This window comes from Ceratotherium simum, chromosome 6, assembly GCF_057802395.1.
Source record: "Ceratotherium simum simum isolate JZ-2026a chromosome 6, ASM5780239v1, whole genome shotgun sequence".
Lineage (NCBI taxonomy): Eukaryota > Metazoa > Chordata > Mammalia > Perissodactyla > Rhinocerotidae > Ceratotherium > Ceratotherium simum.
This window is the reverse complement of record NC_141905.1, coordinates 31189273-31207715: the sequence shown is the minus strand read 5'-3', so window position 1 is coordinate 31207715 and position 18443 is coordinate 31189273. Positions and strand designations below refer to the sequence as shown.

Sequence of the window (18443 nt, the reverse complement as noted above, 5' to 3'; positions counted from 1 at the left end):
TTGGGCTGCGGGAAAGGGAACAGAAATGAGCGCTGACTTGGCTAGGCTTGCCCAGGCCATGACAGGACCTGTCAGCATCTGCCCAGGTCTAGGCGATTTGGCCTCTGACTCCTAGGATAATACGGGCAAGGAAATCCTTGGCCGATTCAGTATTTTGAAATGTTGAAAGAAAAACCTACAGCAATCCACTAGGGGACATGGAGTTCACAAGATTACCTCGCGGGCCTTTTGATGCCAAAGCCCACCACGCAAATCTCATGGAAGCTGGATTTGCTCAAAATAAAAGTGCCCTTTAAAAGTGACTATGAGACTATGAAATCCAGCCATTTGTGACAACATGGATGGACATTGAGGGTATAATGCAAAGTGAAATAAGTCAGAGGGAGAAGGTCAAATACCGTATGATTTCCTTCATTAAGTAGTAGATAATAACAACAATAAACAAACACATAGGGACAGAGATTGGATTGGTGGTTACCAGAGGGGAAGGGGGGAGGGAGGAGAGTGAAAGGGATAATTCGGTACATGTGTGTGGTGATGGGTTGTAATTAGTATTTTGGTGGTGAACATGATGTAATCTATGCAGAAATAGAAGTACAATGATGTACACCTGAAATTTTTACAATGTTATAAACCAATGTTACTGCAATAAACAAAAAACTTAAAAAAAAAAAGTGACTATGAGGAACAGTAGCTGAAGTCAAAGTTTTTAATCATACAACTCTATATTTTGCAGTATGCACATTTCACATAATGACATTTCTAACAACCACCCAGGATATATCTAGGTCAGGGGCGAAAAGCTTTTCCTGTAAAGGACCAGAGTGTAAATAGTTCAGGTTTTGCAGGCCATACATTCTTGTCTGAAATATTTTGCAGCTATAGCGTGCAAAAGCTAAAGGAATGGGGTGGCTGTGTTCCAATAAAACTTTATTTATAGACAATGAAATTTGAATTTCATATAATTTTCACGTCACTAAACAGCATTTTTTTTTTTCTCACAGGCCATACAAACACAGGCAGCAGCCCAGATGTGGACCATGAGCTATGGTCTGCCATCCCTGATCTAAGCTAACACACACGTCCCTACTTTTCTAAAGGAGTATCCCTAAGGACAGAGGAGCATGAACAATTATGTCTTTGGGGGGCTTCAGTCTATCCCCAAAGCAGTCACCACAAGCAAGAAATTCTACAAAGGTCTGTTTATATCACTAAAATGCACATTAATTTTCAATGAGATTATTTTAGTACATATTTATGTCAGCATTAATGAAAAAATATTCAATTACTACTTAAATTATATAACCTTTCTGCCTCAAACTTTTGAATAAAACTAACAGGATAATGCTCGCAATGCTCCCAGGGACATAAACCTGTTTGAGAAAGGAAATGATGATCCAGTATAGTGAGGCAGGAGTGAAATTAGCAGTATTCCCAGAGCAGGCACCGTCTTCTTTTGGTTCTGTAACACATAAGATGGCTTGATCACACTAAAATCTCTTAGCTATCCCAACTTCGTAGCAATTAAGAGTGTCTCCCTCAAGTCCAGTGATTCTCCCTTAATAACGCTCAAGCCTCCAGCATGAACTGTCTCGCGTCAGATTTGTGTGTGTTTACGGCATCACAGTAGAGAGTCCCAAGTCACAGCCAACAGCCAGGGTGAGACCTCTTGAGTGCTGGGCTCATTGATCCAGCCTTTAATTCTCCTGTTCCACTCCAAATGGAACACAAAGCAACCCATACAAACACAGACCAACCCACACAAACACAGAACCCATGGCATCATTTCATAGCAAGAGGGACATTCGTTTCAATCATAAGATGCCTCCAATCATTTTAATACTCAAAAAGAAACTGTTCCATTTTGCTTCCCAATCTATTTGTCCTAGTTCCTTAGTTTTAGAACCTCATTTGGGTTTTCTAAAAGCAAGGCTTCCTGCAAGCCTAGCAAATGCACAAGCACAGGTTTCACTCCTTCCCCTATTTTGCCAAATATAGCATTGCACTGAATCTCTCCAATTTTGTATAAAATCATGAGTTTTATACAAAACTCATCACAGCTAAACTGGACCCAGTCCTTGCTAGCACGTCAATATGAGATTTTGTTCAAAAGTCTGCCATGTCTATCCTGTTGCAGAGATGAGTACCAATCCTGGGACCACCGCAGGCTCCAAGGCTCTTAGACAGTACAAAATTTATTACTCCTAGTGCAATGTGTGAACTGGCCTAGCCTTTTTTTTTTTTTTTTCCTGGCAGCAAAACTTAAGTCTATCACATCCACTGTAAATATTTCTTCCCATAAGTAGGAAAGAACTTCCCCCCCACCCCCACCCAGAACAAATGTCATAGTATGTTCAGAACAAACCAACACACACACACACACACACAGAGGAGCAAGATAGCAAGTTTGTTTTAACTTTTTATTAAAATGCTAAGGATACAGACTGACTTTCTTTTGTAAATGACTGTTTTACTTTTCCTGAAATAGGACATATATGCACTCTGATAAAACAGAATGAAAAGTCTCAATTCATGGGAGTTCCTGTACAAAGCTCTGATCCTCACTGTTAGGAGCCAAGCTCCTCACAGCAGCTTCTTTCCACTATCTTATTACAGGAACAGTGTTTTCTTTGGGGCAAGGAATAGACTGGTGCCACTTGACTTTCCAATCCCCTCTTTCTCCAGTAGCCAAAATAAGCCACTTTCACAAAAAGCTGCCCTGTCTAGAATCCATAGTTTTCTCGCTTGCTACAAAGTGATTAGGGACAAATAGGAAAACAAAAACAAAAATAGGAAAACTAACACTGAAGCAATCATACTTCTCATGTCTCTGGATAGAGAAGTATGGGTTACCTTTAGCCAAAGGAAATTAAAAGTATGCAAGTTAACTACCTAGTTCATTCCCCATTAGCTAGATTTGTTCACTTAAGGCTTTAACCCCTTTCCAACACAACAACCATTGTGTCTTAATCCAGCTATGCTTGCTAATAAATGACAGGCATGCTCTTCCCAGATTTATACTTCATTGAGCCTCTACATTTGGTACCTGTAAAAAAAAGTATGCTTTCCCAACAGGTCAGTACTGCAGACTCACAAGCAGAAATCCAACTAAAGAATGATACTCTCATTCCTGGAATATGTTATCCACACTTTCCCCACCCTCACATTAGAAGCAAGAATCCACTGAATTTAGTTCAATCCTCTGTAAATAAGCATCATCATTATCACTTTCAATTTTGAGGAAACTTTTAATCTTTCATTAAAGGAAAAAAAATGAAGATACTCTCCTATCTTAAGACCATCTCCTATCCCTTCATCTTTTAGCACAAGGGTAGAATATTGGTTAAGATCATGAAAATCCAATTTCATTCGTGGCATTAAGAAAATGGAATGCTATAAAAATAGTCCTCATCACACTACGGGGGACGCTGGGGTGCTTACTGACAATAAGGGATGCTGGCTCAAAAGGAACAGCTCCACACAAAGTTCTTGGATTAGAGTTTCCCCAGCTGATTTCTGGAATGGAGAAAGGCAATTTCATACCAAAAAAAAAAAAATCTGGAAAAGCTACAGATGTTAACCTTTACTTCAAACACCAAAAAAACTGATAACTGATCAAAAGACAGAGCTCATGAACAGTCCAATAAAGAGACCAAATTCTGCAAGTGGAAATTTTAAAGCCCAATGAGTAAATCTTTCCTAGATTCACGCAAATGCTACAATACCAGATTTTTAAGTTCTCAACTCACAGAATTAAGAGCTCTTAAGCTGTTAACTTTGTCTTGTGTGACTTGCCTATTCAGAAAATATTCCCCTAGAATCTGTGCAAAAGTAATTGAGACATACCTGCAGTGTATGACAACGTGACAGATGTTCTCAATTTTATGAGGCGAAAGTCACTTTTTATAACTAAAAATGAAAAAGGTGCTAGAAAGCAATGAAATTTCACAACAGTATAAAAGCAAAGACTGGCGGAAATCTGTAACTCTATAAGTAAAATAATAACAATAACCCACTCTACAATTAACTCCTCCGCAGTGAACAATTTGTTGTACAGTCCGTGATGAGGAATGACCCTAGCTCGCCAGTGGAAACCTGCCGCAAACGTGCGGCCAGGGCTCTGCCGTTTCCTGTTCTCTGTGCACAAGGTGATGCCGCCTACTACAAGGCAGTGAGAGACGGGCGCTTCTCTCACCTACCTGCTAACTCAACAGGAGTAAGTTCACTCGGCTGAGCTCTGCCCTCCAAGATGTATCTGTGCATAATTTTATGAAGTATCTAAATGGCATCCACTAGATTTAAAAAAAAAAGAATAGAAAACTCTGGACCAAGTAAATTGTGAACTCAAAAAGTTAGGAGGGACACCAATTATGTTAACAATACCTTTAAAAAATAGAATCACTTTCTTTTGAAATCAACCACAGTGGTGAGACGTGTTTTTCTTTTCAGGTGCCCCATGACGGCACACAGCTTTACCCGGCAAATCCTGCCAGCTTCCAAGTCCCGGGATGCTGACCTGCACCAGCACGTGGGGCAGCGTTACCTCCCAATAGTGTGGAGAAGAGCACATGTCACCACTGGGCGATGAGAGAGCTGACAGAGACTCTTGGCTTCTCAACGCCAGACATGGTTGGAGAGCTTTCCTTGTTCTATTAGAAAAGTTCATGAGGAAGCTGTGAATAGGATCAGTCCAGAGAAGTAAAACTCTTTTATTTTCACTGTCCAAACATCAGTCAATATACTGGGAGAGCCAGCGGAAGCCCTCGCCGTAGCCTTGCCTCTTGAGCACACTGCACATGAACACTTCCATGGGGCGAGCGTTCAGCTCCTTCAGGGTCACATTTCCCTAAGGGAGACAAAACCAAGCAACACCTGTTAGCATCTCTCACTTTCTCCATTCCTCAAAAGCAAATCTAAGTAGGGATTAATCATGGAAATGTGGTCAAGGCCATACAGATGACTTCCCCAGGGCTTCATGCTTTCAGGATAGAATAAACAGCACAGTCTCTCATTCCCAGCCTCTCTCTCTCTGAGAAGAGCATTTGCTTTGAACACGTCAACATTCATCTGGAAAGTTATGGCAGCAAACCAAGAAAGAGGCCACTGGGACCCAGAGAACCAGCATGCTCTTTGATGGACAAAAAGCGTCTGGGACTTTTTGGAAATAAGGACATTCTCATTAACACAAGCATTCAGAAATAGACACTAATAACAGGTTACATCAAGGAAATTAAGAATTCATGTGTGCATAACAATCACGCAGAGGGGAAACTAAGTGAATTAAAGGCAGCATTTCTAGAAAGAAAACAGATAACCAAGAAGAGGAAAGACTAAAGAACCAAGTAAAAAAGTCAGAAAGTTATCAGAGATCCCAGAAAAGGAAAATTTCAAAAATTAAATATGCCTAAACCCAAGCTGAAAAGACCAGGATTCATAATTAATTATAGCTGATCTAGCTCTTCTCTCTCATGAGTACACTTTTCTGCAACAGAGTTCCCCTTCCAACTGGAGATAGCATAACCTGCTCATCTGGAAGACTCAGGTTCTATTCCTGGTTTTATCCACCAACTTGCTGTGTAGACCTGAACAAACCACTCTCAGAGTTTCCCCATCTTCAAAATGGGACAACAGTGATACTGATCTCAGCAAGGAGCACTGAGGATAATCAGTGCTTTGATTTCAACGCTTGGAAAGTGATAGAAATGATCACTCTTCTTCATAACCTGAAATCTCCAGTGGGGAAAAAAAAAAGATTTCTAGCTAAGAAGGGCTCTTTCAGGAGAGATTTCCCAGAATCAGATTTGAAAGACAGTCAGAAAAGTCTTAAAATAGTTAAGTTTGCCTTTTCTACCATTCCCTTCACCCTCAAATACCCAAGGAATGTATCTCATTGGAAAATGGTTAAAGAAAGAACATGCTTCTGCCTTCAGAGAGTTTACAATTACCTAGAGTAAAACAAATCCTGAGCCCAGGTACACTTTTGAAAGAAAAGTAAAATCTAGACAGGAAAACATAAATGTTTCAAAAGCTGTGCATTTCCTTTACAATATGGCCCCTGAAGATTTTCTTACCTTTCCTGTGGTCTGTCCATAAAGCCCAAATATCTCACGTAGCTTTTCTTCACTGATTGCATCTGTCCTGTCAATTTTGTTACCCAAGATAAGGATTGGCACATTGGATATTGTTTCATCAGTCATTAAAGCCTAAAGACAAGATAAAAAAAAAAAAGAGCTAAGTGAGGATCTGTAAGAGCCCACCAGATAATGAAAACAACTTTGACTTTCACTTGTCTGTAAGGTATCACATGTAAAGTGAAAATGTGATCATCTTTAAAACTGAGTGATTAACTAAAAGTTAATCTTGGCATTATATAACACCCTTAACATTAGGTAAAAATTCCCTAAAAATTACCTTGACATTAGGTAAATATCCCCTAACAGCCTGAAAACAATTTCAACTTAAAGCTGTATCTATTTACAAGGCAGTGGAATTGCCCCAACCTTAACCCTGAGCTAAATCACTCAGCCCCAGACCATCCTCAGTCTATCCATTGAGCACAGTCCTATGAGAATGAATGCTCTGGCTACAGAGCCTCAAAGATGACTACAGGAACCCCCCACGTATTCACTGACTGCCCATTGTGTGCAAAGTGATCTCAGGTACTGAGAAGGATACAAAAGGAAGGATAAGACACATTCCTGGCCTCAAGAAATCCTCACTCTACGTTCATACATCTGTCAACAAAACAAGGCAAGTGGATGATTAAGCGTCACAATGAATGGGGACAGAATATAAATACTAAAAGACCTTCAGGGAAATAAAATGGCAAGTAGTCTTGAGGAAAATCTTATTAGCAAAGAGGTGGAACCTAAACTGGGCTCTGAAGGACAGGCAGGGTTTGAATAGCTGGAAAGGAGAAGGAAGAATACAAGCAATGGCTTTTCAGTAGGAAAAGGATTCACGAAGCCACATGGAGTATCACCTGACTGGATTACAGCATTTATGCTGACATGTAATGACAGAGTAAATGGGATGGGAAGGGACAATCAACATTACGGTGTCAGTCTGAGAAGTTAGCTGCAATAGATCCTAAAGACCTCAAATCCAGAAATTACTAGACAGAATCTCTTACTTTTAGTACAATGAATTCAAAAATAGTATCCATCTGTAGTGCTCAAGCAAGAGATGATGATCTAGCCTAAGATGGCAGCATGTAATGAACAGTGTAGCAAGCATTTTGAAGAAATAAGTGAAGAGACTGATGTCTAAATAAGAGACAAAAGAAGAGTCAAACCTGACAGATTTCAAGCCTGGGAATCTAGTTCTCACTGATAGGAAAAGCTAGGAGAGGACAGGAGAGCTGAAGGGATAAACAGGAACATGCTTTCACCATCTTAAGTTCCAGGAAATGTTAGACAAAATCAAAGTGAGGATGTCATTCATTTATTAAACACTAACAAAGTACCTACTATGTATCCGATGCTTTGCTAGGTGTAGGGGTTTCACAAAGAAATAAGACAAGGTCTCTACCATCTAAGGTCACAGTTGGGTTGGACAGACCTATATGGAAACCAGTAAAGACAACAGACACTGTAAGGCAAAGAGTCTAACAGTCTGAGAGGTCAGAGTAGGCTTCCTAGAAATTAGTCATAACTGAACTCTGAGATCTTTTAAAGGACATTTTGAAATTTACCAGCAAATGAAGGTAGGGGGTCAGGTAAGAAAGCCAGGCAGGGATAGCGACTTCTGTATACTCAAGGAAGGACAAGTTGTTCTCTATGTCTGGAATATAGTTCAAGGTAGGCAGTAGAGAGAAAAGAAGCTGAAGAAATAGAGGAAAGATCATGAAAGGTCCTCTATGCTATGCAAAAGATTTGTGGATTTCACTCCGAAGGTGACAGAGATCTATTAAGGATATTAAGTAGAGCAATGACAAGTCTGACAAAGTTCCTTCTACTGGAATCTATAGTAATTAACAGCATTCTGGACTGCATGTCCAGGTAGACGGTGGGAAAGATGCATAGTTCCATTCTGGGAGAACAGGATTGATAGGTGGAGTTGTCCAGTAGCCAGCATTATGTATGAGGCTGGAGCACAAGGGAGGTTTAGATGAGAGAAATCCATCTGGGAGTCACTGGCATGTGGGTGGCAGATCAAGGAATGGGAGTAGCCTGGACTAGTCTGGGAGAGAGTCTAGACCCTGGGGAACACCAAGATTTAAGCGCTAAGCAGAGGAACAGGGGCTTATGAAAGAGTTTGAGAAGTATCAGCCAGAGACAGAGCATCAAAACCAAGAATGCAAAGGGGAGTTTAAAGAGAGAATGGCCAGTGCCAAGAGGTCAAGTAAGGGAAGGACTGCCTTGCAGGTGATTCTACATGAGACTAGAACTATAGATTCAAGAAACATACTTACAAATAAACTTCAGACAGGTTCAAATTGCCAGGAACAAGAATGCAGAGAAAGAGTTATGAATCAAAGAGAAAGAGAAGGCACAGGGTGAAGCAGTAGGGATAATAAAGGCAACATTATAGAAACTATAAAGCCAAGAAAATGCAATGTTGCGAAAGGAGAAAACTTAAAGTGAGTCCTTGATAGTATCAAATACTGCAGATGACCAAACTGAAGCCTGAGAACAGACTGTTAAGGTCTGGCAAGTCATTCAGCACAAAGGTGGGCAGGTACAACCTGAGAATGTAGATCTAAAGACATAAAGAACTCTAATATCTCTTTCAAGGTGTCTCTATGCCAACACTTCATCGAGTGACCATATGTGTTACATGAAAAGGAAAGACATTAATTATGTGGGACAACAAGCATAAACTAAGGAGTGTCCTGAGCAAATCAGACATACAGTCACCCTATGATATAAATGAAGTTAATTTACTCAAGTTCAAGCTGAGTTTCCTCAAGACAGTGAAAAGCAATGTCTCTGATTTTAAAACACTTTCTTCTTGCAACTAGGACTTGCACCAAATGTTAACTGGAATGATTAAGTACTGGCACTACTGAGCTGTATTCCTTAAAAGAAACAAGGCCAAAAAAGGAAAAAAAATACAAACGTACATTAAGCTCAACTTTGGATTCCATGAGGCGAGCATGATCTGCACAGTCCACCAGAAAGACAATCCCATTAATTGCTGGGAGATAATTTTTCCAAACCCGACGTGCTAAAAGACAAAGTTTGTAGCTGCATCAATAAAACAATATACGTTTTGAAACTGAATAACCTAATGGGCTATAAAGTGGGCAAATCTTGGCCAGGTTTCACTAGCATTAGACTCCATATGGCGTCCCAGCCAGTATCAAGTCAGAACAGAGGGTATAAACTGATGGTCCATGAACTGAATGTGATTTTTTAAAATTTGAAAATCAGGGTTTTCTGCCTGATGTTCTGAAAAACTGCAACACCAGCAAATCCCATGCCACCTACCCACACACCAATAATCAGCTGGAACTGAGCGGTGGCTGCCCCTTTAGATGAGGCCTGGGCTCTTCAGTTGGCCAAAGTTTCCACCACTCCCTAACCACTCCCTACTGTCTTACACACCCAGTCAATTTCACTCACTTACATGACCTACCTCACTCCTCGGTCCATTTTAGTTTGCAACCTCTGAGTTAAAATATCAGGACGCAAATCACTTGTCCATATAACTTTAGTCCCAAGTCAGTTCCTTTGACACACTCATCCACTCAGCCCTCAGGGAGGCTGGGCCTGACAGGGGGTTGAGGTTCCCAGGCCAATTACCTTAGTCTCCCGTACTTAACCCAGTGCACCCTATACATTTTATTTTTTTGTTTATGACACGAAGTGATAGCAGTTTGGGAAGCAATGCTTTAACTGTATTACAATTTCTAAGCCATTCATTTCTAGTCCTTTCAATGGGATGACTATGGAAGCATCTCATCTCTACAACAAACAGTTAATAATGGTTACCCTGAAGAGTGGCACTGGGAAGGAGGGGTTGGGGGAACTTGCACTTTTACCCACCATATTTATATACTGATTGCCTACTGAATTTGTTACATTGAGCCTGGACTACTTTTATAAGTTAAATTTTTACAGTTATACAAAAAAAAAAAGGAAACCTCTCAATGTACTTTAGTCAGCATTTTAGTCACTTCTGTAAAATGGTGACAACGTTATTATGAAAAAGTGTTCTGTTAAGTTGATTTTCCTCAGTCAAACAAAACAAAACTACATACATCAACACATTTCCCTTCTTACTCTATCAAAATCTGAAAGCTAAATTTATCACACCAAATACACAATTCCCAGTTCAGGTGTCTAAAAACACCTACTCCTTCTGCATTCTCCAGATGGTCTACATGCAAGTTATAACTGTATTATCCCCGAATCTAAATTTGTAAGCAGTTATAAATCCTTTTGAAAGAAGCAGAAAAGACACCATACACTCATTCCTACTCAAGTGAAAATAATACAATCTCATTATAGAAAAAAAGCAAACAAGATCATCTATAATCCTCCATCAAAACACACTGACTGCTAATGTTTCTATATATTTTCTTTCAATCTTTTTTCTGTACAGGTATTTTATGTGATTGTGATCATACCACATACACGATTTTGTAGGATATAAATATTAAATGAATAAATATATGTTAATGAAATCACTGACTATAAAATTATTTGGATCGCTTCTCAGTTTTTTGGCTAAAATTATTTGGCTGAATGATCAAAATTACCAACATTCTATTTTTTTAACTCTACTTTTCAAAAACTATATTAGATTCAACCAAGAGAAGGCTCCAAAAGGAGACTTCTCAATTAAATTTAAAAACAAATGAGAAAATCTGACAGAATCTCAACAGTTTCTTTTTTCTACTTTCCCAGAATATTTATTCCTACATCTTAAATGTTTTACTCTTAAGCCTAGAATCTTGCCAAATGCAAAGTGAGTGTCCATCAGATAAAGACGCCCCATTGTGTATATCTCTAAAACACAAGACACCTAATAGGAATCTGGGAACCAAATTCACGCAGCCTGAGTAAGGCAAAAAGCACTAAGGAGAACAAGAACAAGAAGTAGAAGAAAACGTTCCACCAACTGCCCCAAATGGATAGAGTATACAAGATATCAATTTAGATCAGTGGTCACAAGTAGTCATTGTATTATTTTTGCAACTTTTGACAAGTTTGAAATTACTTACAAATAATAACTTAATTTCCTACATACTTATACTCCATTAAAATAAAGAATACAAAAGAGACATGACTACATTCGATATGTGATATTGTACTGATTAAGAGGAAAAATGCTATACGGGAGATTATTGGGACAATTGACAAAAAAAGGAATATACACTATAGAGTAGATAAAAATAAAACTTCCTGGGTTTGATAATTATTATGACTATATAAGGAAATATGCACTAAAGTATTAACAAATAAAAAAGCAGGATGAATTCAGAAACATTTCAAGAAAAATAAACATTAATACGTGTTATACAGAGAGGGAGACTAATAAATCTGGGCAAAAGGAATAAAGGAGTGGAGTTCTCTGTATTAATTACACAACTTTTGGCAAATTTGAAACTACTTACAACAAGTGAATAAAACAATTTCGTTAAAGTAATAAGATCTCGATCCTAAATGTAAGCAATTTAAAAGGTAAAAATGACACGCTTTTAAAAAAAAGAGGAGAGGCACAAAATGAACCGTAAGTCAATACCATCCTTCCACTGAACTGTCTCTTACCTTGCTCATGCCCGCCTAGATCAAAAGTTGTAAAAGTCATTCCAGCAATTGTCAGCTCTTCTGATGCTGAAAATCACCAAAAAAGAGGAAAGAAATAAACTTCTCCATCCAACAAGGCCCAGCTATCAGGTTGTAAGCCAATACCACCGCAAAACCTAATGAACCTTTCACCTTGTAAAGAAAAGAACATAGGGTGAAAATGTTCTTAAATTATTCTAAAAAGCTAAGTTTCTTTTTCTCCAAGGTGTCTGCTGCTTTTTAGAAGTAAATATGGGAGATGTGTCCCATTACAGGACTAGTAAGAACAAATAGTGACAAAGTTCCAGAGGTTTATATCTATGAGTATGTGACCTGAGTGTGTGCTATCGGGACTTTTCTCAAGTGAGCTGTCTTTTCGGACCTCAGTTAATAAAAGAACTGTATCAACTGGGGATTCATCCTCCGACCCTAACACTGACCTTCAAACATCAAAAGGTCACCTGGTATTTTCAAACCTACTTGGATGTAATGTTGGAACGTGTTGGCCCAATCTGTCATCCTTGAGCATGTGTAGAAGAGTGGTTTTGCCTGCATTGTCCAAACCCAAGAATACAAGTTTTCCAGATTTCTTGTAGAGTCCTAAAAGAGAAATTTAACATAATTTGGCTCTCTACATACCAAAGGCTGCTTGTATTTAAAATGTTGGAGGAAATACACGCAGTTTGAAACCTATGATATATTTCAAGGAAATGGCCTTACCTAGGAACTGGAGCACACTGCTGAAGCCATTATAGATCCACTCAAAGATGAAAGACATTATTAATGCTTACTACCTGTATAAAACATGAAAGCAACAAATATTAGCTTTCTGAATGCTAGTACAGTTTTGGAGAAGTTAACTCTTATTTCCTGGCCTTGATGCATGTTTACAGTCCCACGTTTTCAGGCATAAGAAAACAAAAGGGGGCCAGCCCTGTACCGTAGCGGTTAAGCGCCCGTGCTCTGCTGCTGGCGGCCCAGGTTTGAATCCTGGGTGCGCACCGACGCACCGCTTGTCAGGCCATGCTGTGGCGGTGTCCCATATAAAGTAGAGGAAGATGGGCATGGATGTTAGCCCAGGGCCAGTCTTCCTCAGCAAAAAGAGGAGGACTGGCATGGATGTCAGCTCAGGGCTGATCTTCCTCACACACACACAAAAAAGGAAAGAAAACAAAGGATTCTGCACCCTGGAGGGAAATCTCTGGCATCCTCAGATCTGTACAAACTCCTGGTTTTGTTTTGTTCTGTTTTTCATTTATTTTTTAGGTAGACCCAAACAGTTTTTCAATCTATGATACTCCGAGAACTAGGAGTTAAAGATATACTTTCCTCTTTTACTGTGTGACTCACTCTTCCAGGCAGCTGCTCATTCACATTCCCTAGATATACCACTGCTGTCTACCAGTTAGGAAAACCTCTAGGAAATCAGCCCCACTAATAATCTGGATCAAAACGTCACATGGATGCACTAAGTAGAAAATATGAAAGGCATATTAACCTGAATGAAAAACAGATTAACCCATCCTTGTATACAGCTCTAAAAAACAAAGTCAGCAAAATCCTACTGGCTGGTACAATTTGCCCTCCTCCATTTACCAGTGCTAGCCTTTCTCGAACAGTATTTGTTTAACCCGTCTCACAGGTATGTGTCTCAACTTATAAAAAGAGATGATATTACTATTTTGGAGAGCCATGAAACGATAAAAAGAGAATCCTTTCATAACATGAATCAAGACCTAACCCATTTTATAAATACGGATTTTCTTAAAATAAGAATATTTGTTCAGAGCATAGCGGTAGGTTCCTAGCCAAGTACATACCTTAATTAGTACTTATATTAACACCACTTTTCCTACTGTTTCCCATAGGCCTAGACAAAATAAAAGCTGACTCAGAGCTACTAAAAGGTCTACATTGGTACACTGGTAATAAGCAAGGGAACCTCTGAATGGAGTTAAGAAGGCAGGATCTGGAGCCAATAGTGGGTGCTAAGGTTTCTCAGAGGCAGCATTTCCTGGTCACAATGAACTTTACCTCAATATCTCTGATGTGGTACAGAAAAAAGAAAGATCCTCCACTTCCTTCCTCTCTCTCAGCAAGAGCATCTGAACACAAGGCTTTATACTAGATGTGACAATTGCTATCAAACAAAACTTGCATTAAGTTGTTTTGTTACTTTTACTAGCAACCTGTAAAAGGACCATCCATAAAAACCCATCTATATTCTCCATTCAAAGAATGTTAGATGAAAAAGAACCTAAAAAATGGAGACAGTGTATGTTAATTATCTTTTCCATCCAATTATTGGGTTGTTGTTTTTTTATCAGACCTGTGGCCTGATAAACTTTAAGGACTGCTTAATGCTTATTTTCTATGGCGGGCCAAATGAAGCTTGGGAGTTTGGGTGGGAGTGGAGACCGAAGGCAAAAGCTTTTATAAAAAGATACTAAATAAGGTTTTTTTGTCCTTTTCAGTAACATGAAAATATATTTTGGCAGAAAGACCAAATTTAGCATGTTAAATAATAGTTTTGTCTGGAAACTTAGTCTGCACTTTAAGAAGTCCAATAAGGTAAATGCACTTCTAAAACTCTTGTGTTTAAGTTTCCACTGTAGGTAAGTAAGAGACCAATGTGCCTCTCCTCTGTAATCCCCTCAAACCAGGCATCTTTCCTGACTTTTCTCTGTCTACCATTTGGAGGAGCGGGGCTCACCTTTAGAGAGCACCTCTCATGAAGGTCACTCCCACCCTAACCTCTCCTTTAAAACCCAACATTTATATATTCCTTTATACTACTTGGGTTTGCAGTCAGTTCTTTATAGACTCTTTGTAATGTTTTACCACATCATTTTAGAAGTATTCCCAACTACATGAATTCTCCAAAGGTGACAAAGGGAAAACCCCACTCGAAGGAATTTTTCATGGTAACTTAACTACTTTGATTTTCCAGTTTATTTTCCCTTTAAAAGTCCTATAATTCTTCCCTCTAAAATGATCTATGGAGAGTGCTTGAAGAAACTCTTCCGGTCTTGTTAAAAAATAATAAAAACCCATACTGGACCCAAAGACTTGCGTTGTATTGCGACCCAAAGTTGGAAACAGCTTCGATGGCACCTCCAACCTTGGGATCTTAGGATTTGTACCCCCTCATGTATATTTTTACAGTTTATACAGCACCTACACACACATCTCATTTCAACCTCACACCAACCCTACCAGGCAAGAATCCTTGGCCTCATTTAACAAGATAAGGATGCTGACACTCCTAGGTTAGGTGGCTTAACAAAGACTGCTCAGCTGGAAAAGTTTTAACAGTGCCAGGACTTAACACTCTCCTCTTTTGAAGCCAAAGCCAAAGCTCTTCCTGTTAATATCACATTTATTTCAAATCCAAATAAAAACATAAAACTTCCTTAACCCACCAACTACTCATGATAATCTTCTACAGTTTTCTTTCTTACAACTCATCACACCTTTTGAATGGTATATTAATAACTAGCATTCTATTTATTTTCTATCCTTGATCCACTCCACCACCTTATGGCATCTTATGGCAAATTAGAGTACTCTGAAATTTAAAGGCTCTAAACCACCAACAGAAGCACTGCCAATGGACCCAAAACTAAAATTTGCAAATTTCAGGACTTATTCAAACACAAAGGAGGAGCACTAAGCTGACCATTAGCCAATAAAGAATCTATGCATCACTTCGTATACATATTCATTACTTCTTATACATCCTCAGAGCAACTTGGAGACACCATTCCAGACAGATCTGGGATAGCAGGCAGCTGGCTTGTAGCTAAGAAACTCTGCTTAGCTGCAGAGTAAATGTCAAAGATCAGACCCACTGCAAAGCTCTATAGGCACCGTGTCACAACCAAAGCAGACGGATAGAGGTACAGGAGAAAAGACAAGAGCAAGAGAGAATACTAACAGAGAAAATTCAGTGCCGACCCTCACAAGTGTGCTCCTGACCTCTCAGCTAGAATCGCGAAGAAAAGATTAATCTATTTAAGAAACGTACATGAAGGAATTTTTCTACATACTGCAGAGGGAGGGGAAAAAAGAGGGAGCTGAAAAGAGAAAATATGGGGTTCGACCCAGGACATCAGATGACAACACACGGCTGAAACTGGGGGGAGCCCTGGACTGGGAGCCAGGAGACTTGGTTGGAACGCTCACACTCGCTATCTTCGGGGCCTTGGCCAATTCGGCGAGCCTCAGTGCCCGAGTCTGTAAAACAAGGATAATCAAGGACTCCCACCCGCCTCCCCGAGGGCTGAGGCTCAGACGACACGGGACGTGAAGCCGTTTCGTAAACAGGGGCGCACAACACCGACTGTCACCCCGCCCAGCAGCTGCAGCCCCCTGAGCGGAAAGCAGACTGACCCGACACCCCAGAGGCCGGCAGGGGACCGAGCAGACCCGGCCGGTCCCCGCCCAGAACCAGCCCCGCGGCCCCACAGAACCGCCTGCGTGTCACTTCCCCCCCCAACCCTGCCTGCGCCGGCCTCCGCCGCGACCCTCCCCGCCATCCAACCCAGCCTCTCCGGCCCCGGCTCCCTCCCTCGCCGCGGCCCCCTGACTCACGGCCCAAGAGGCTCCTCCGGCGGCGGCGGGCGGCTTCGACCCTCCCTCAGAGCACACAGCCCAGCAGCACCCAGGACCGCCAGCTACTCGCCGGATATACGTCACACCCCTCCCCCAGGACTTCCGGGCGCGTGCTTGCCCCCGCCCCGTCGTAGCGACACGGCGCTCTTCCACCCGGTGCCGCCCTACCAGCGACTCGCGCCGCAGAGGGGCGGGCCTCGGGCGTGACGCGGCGCGCTCGGGGCGGGCCCGACTTGGCCCCGCCTCCTCCCGTACGCAGAGCCGGGCGCGCGAGACGTGGCAGCACCGCGGCCTGAGTGGGGGGGGCCGGGATTCTGGAGTCTCGTGGTGGACTTGGACACCCGGGGCCGCGGCTTCAAACCCCACTGCCTTCCCAGGGGCAAGGGGCGGGTCAGAAGTGACGGCCGACGGTGGGTGGGTTCTCGGAAAGAAGAGTTCACCTGGGAGCCCTCGACGTAAGGTGGATGCCAGCAAGCTTTTGCTCTAAGTCACATTTCCCTGTGATAGCCTACGTTTTAGAAGAACAGCTCATGTTCATTGGGCATTTATGTTCCAGGCAGTGCACTGAGTACTTTGCATGCTTCATCTGCCTTGACCCTCATTACCGTCCTATGAAGCAGATACTGTTAGTAGTCCCAGCTCGCAAATGAGAGAACCGAAGTCAAGAATAGTGTGGTAACCAAGCCCCAGTTCATACCCCAGGAAGTGGCAGAGCAATACGTTGGCTCCTACTATGCTGTCCTTCACATGCATTTTCTCATTTGATTCTGAGAACAGCCCTATAAGATTGGTATTATGACTCCCATTTTACAGATAAGAAAACTGAGTCAAATGGAAAGAGGAATGATGGTTTTGGGTAGGAAGACTCAATATCATAAAGATCTCAATTCTCCTTAAGTAAGATTATAAATTTAACATAATTCCTATAAAAGTACTAATAGGATTAATAGGTTATGCATGTGCTTTTTAAAGTACCCTACTTGTTCCTAAAATTCAGATGGAAAAATAAACAAGACTAGTCAGGAAACAAACAGGCTCTGAAAAAGAAGAACAAGGAGGGGAAAGCACTATTAGATATTACAACATATTATAGATCCTCAGTAATTCAAACAGTTTGGTACTAGTGCACAGCAAGCCAAACAAACCAATGGAACAAAGTACAGAAATAGACTCAAATGCATGCAGAAATAAAATAAAACTGGCACCTGGCACCTCCAGCTGTACTCAGAGGAGGCTGCACGGGCAAGCTCACCATCTTCCCCCTTCTTTTCATCCTGTGGGTCTTCTGCGTTGAGTCTGAATCCTGCCCAGACACACAAGTGGGGGGGACCTGTTCTAAGACTTCTTACCAGCTTTGGCTAGACCAGGGGAACCTTTGTCCATAGGGCTTGGAACCCCAGTGTGGGTACCCTGGAGGCACAGGGCTGCCCCAGGGCAAGCTAATGCATTGGATTGCCGGCCCTGATAGAAGCCTGCCTGCAAGAAGTAGGGGGGCTCCCAACCCACAAGGACTTGGGGGGCTCGAGAGAAAAGGAGCATTCGGGCAGGTTCTCAGGGGAGCTGTGAACTCTACTTATCAGCTGGGCAGCCTTGGACAAGTTGACAAATGCCCTAGGCCACTGTATACTCACCTCTAAAATGAGTGAGAGAGATGCTGTGTTGTGCATGTAAGCAATGTTTCCAGAATCTATTTTCAATAAATGTTTCAATTATGTTTTTAAAAATAAATAATAAAAAGGTTGAGGCAATTGGTAGTCAAAAAAACCTAAAGGTTCAATCCAGAAGTCACATACTACACCAAGTAAGTTGCAAATGATTCAAAGATCTGTCTATTTTAAAATGACACCACATAAGTACTAGAAAAATAGAAGCAAGCGTGGATGAATTTCTTATAATCTTGGAATGGAGAAGACCTTTCTGGTTGTGATTGAAAATCCAGAAGCCATAAAAGATTAATAAATTCAACTACAGGAAAATTCAAAGCTTTTATATGGCAAAACAACAACAGTGATGACACCATAACTCAAAAGACAGACAACAAGTTGAGAAAAAATATGTGTAATCACATCACAGGCCAGTGAAAAATTTATATGA

At 41.0% G+C, this 18443-nt stretch overlaps 1 protein-coding gene across 1 annotated transcript; it reads right to left on the bottom strand.

The window, feature by feature from the left end:
- Window positions 1-4689: 4689 nt before the first annotated feature.
- Window positions 4690-16445, bottom strand: SAR1A (secretion associated Ras related GTPase 1A). The gene is made up of 7 exons (XM_004427027.3): window positions 16329-16445; window positions 12456-12529; window positions 12216-12335; window positions 11718-11783; window positions 9065-9168; window positions 6072-6203; window positions 4690-4846 (listed from the first exon to the last, which is right to left on the bottom strand). Exons 2-7 carry the CDS (start codon window positions 12511-12513, stop codon window positions 4730-4732), a joined length of 597 nt encoding a protein of 198 aa, XP_004427084.1. The 5' UTR covers window positions 12514-12529; window positions 16329-16445; the 3' UTR covers window positions 4690-4729.
- Between the last annotated feature and the right edge of the window lie 1998 nt (window positions 16446-18443).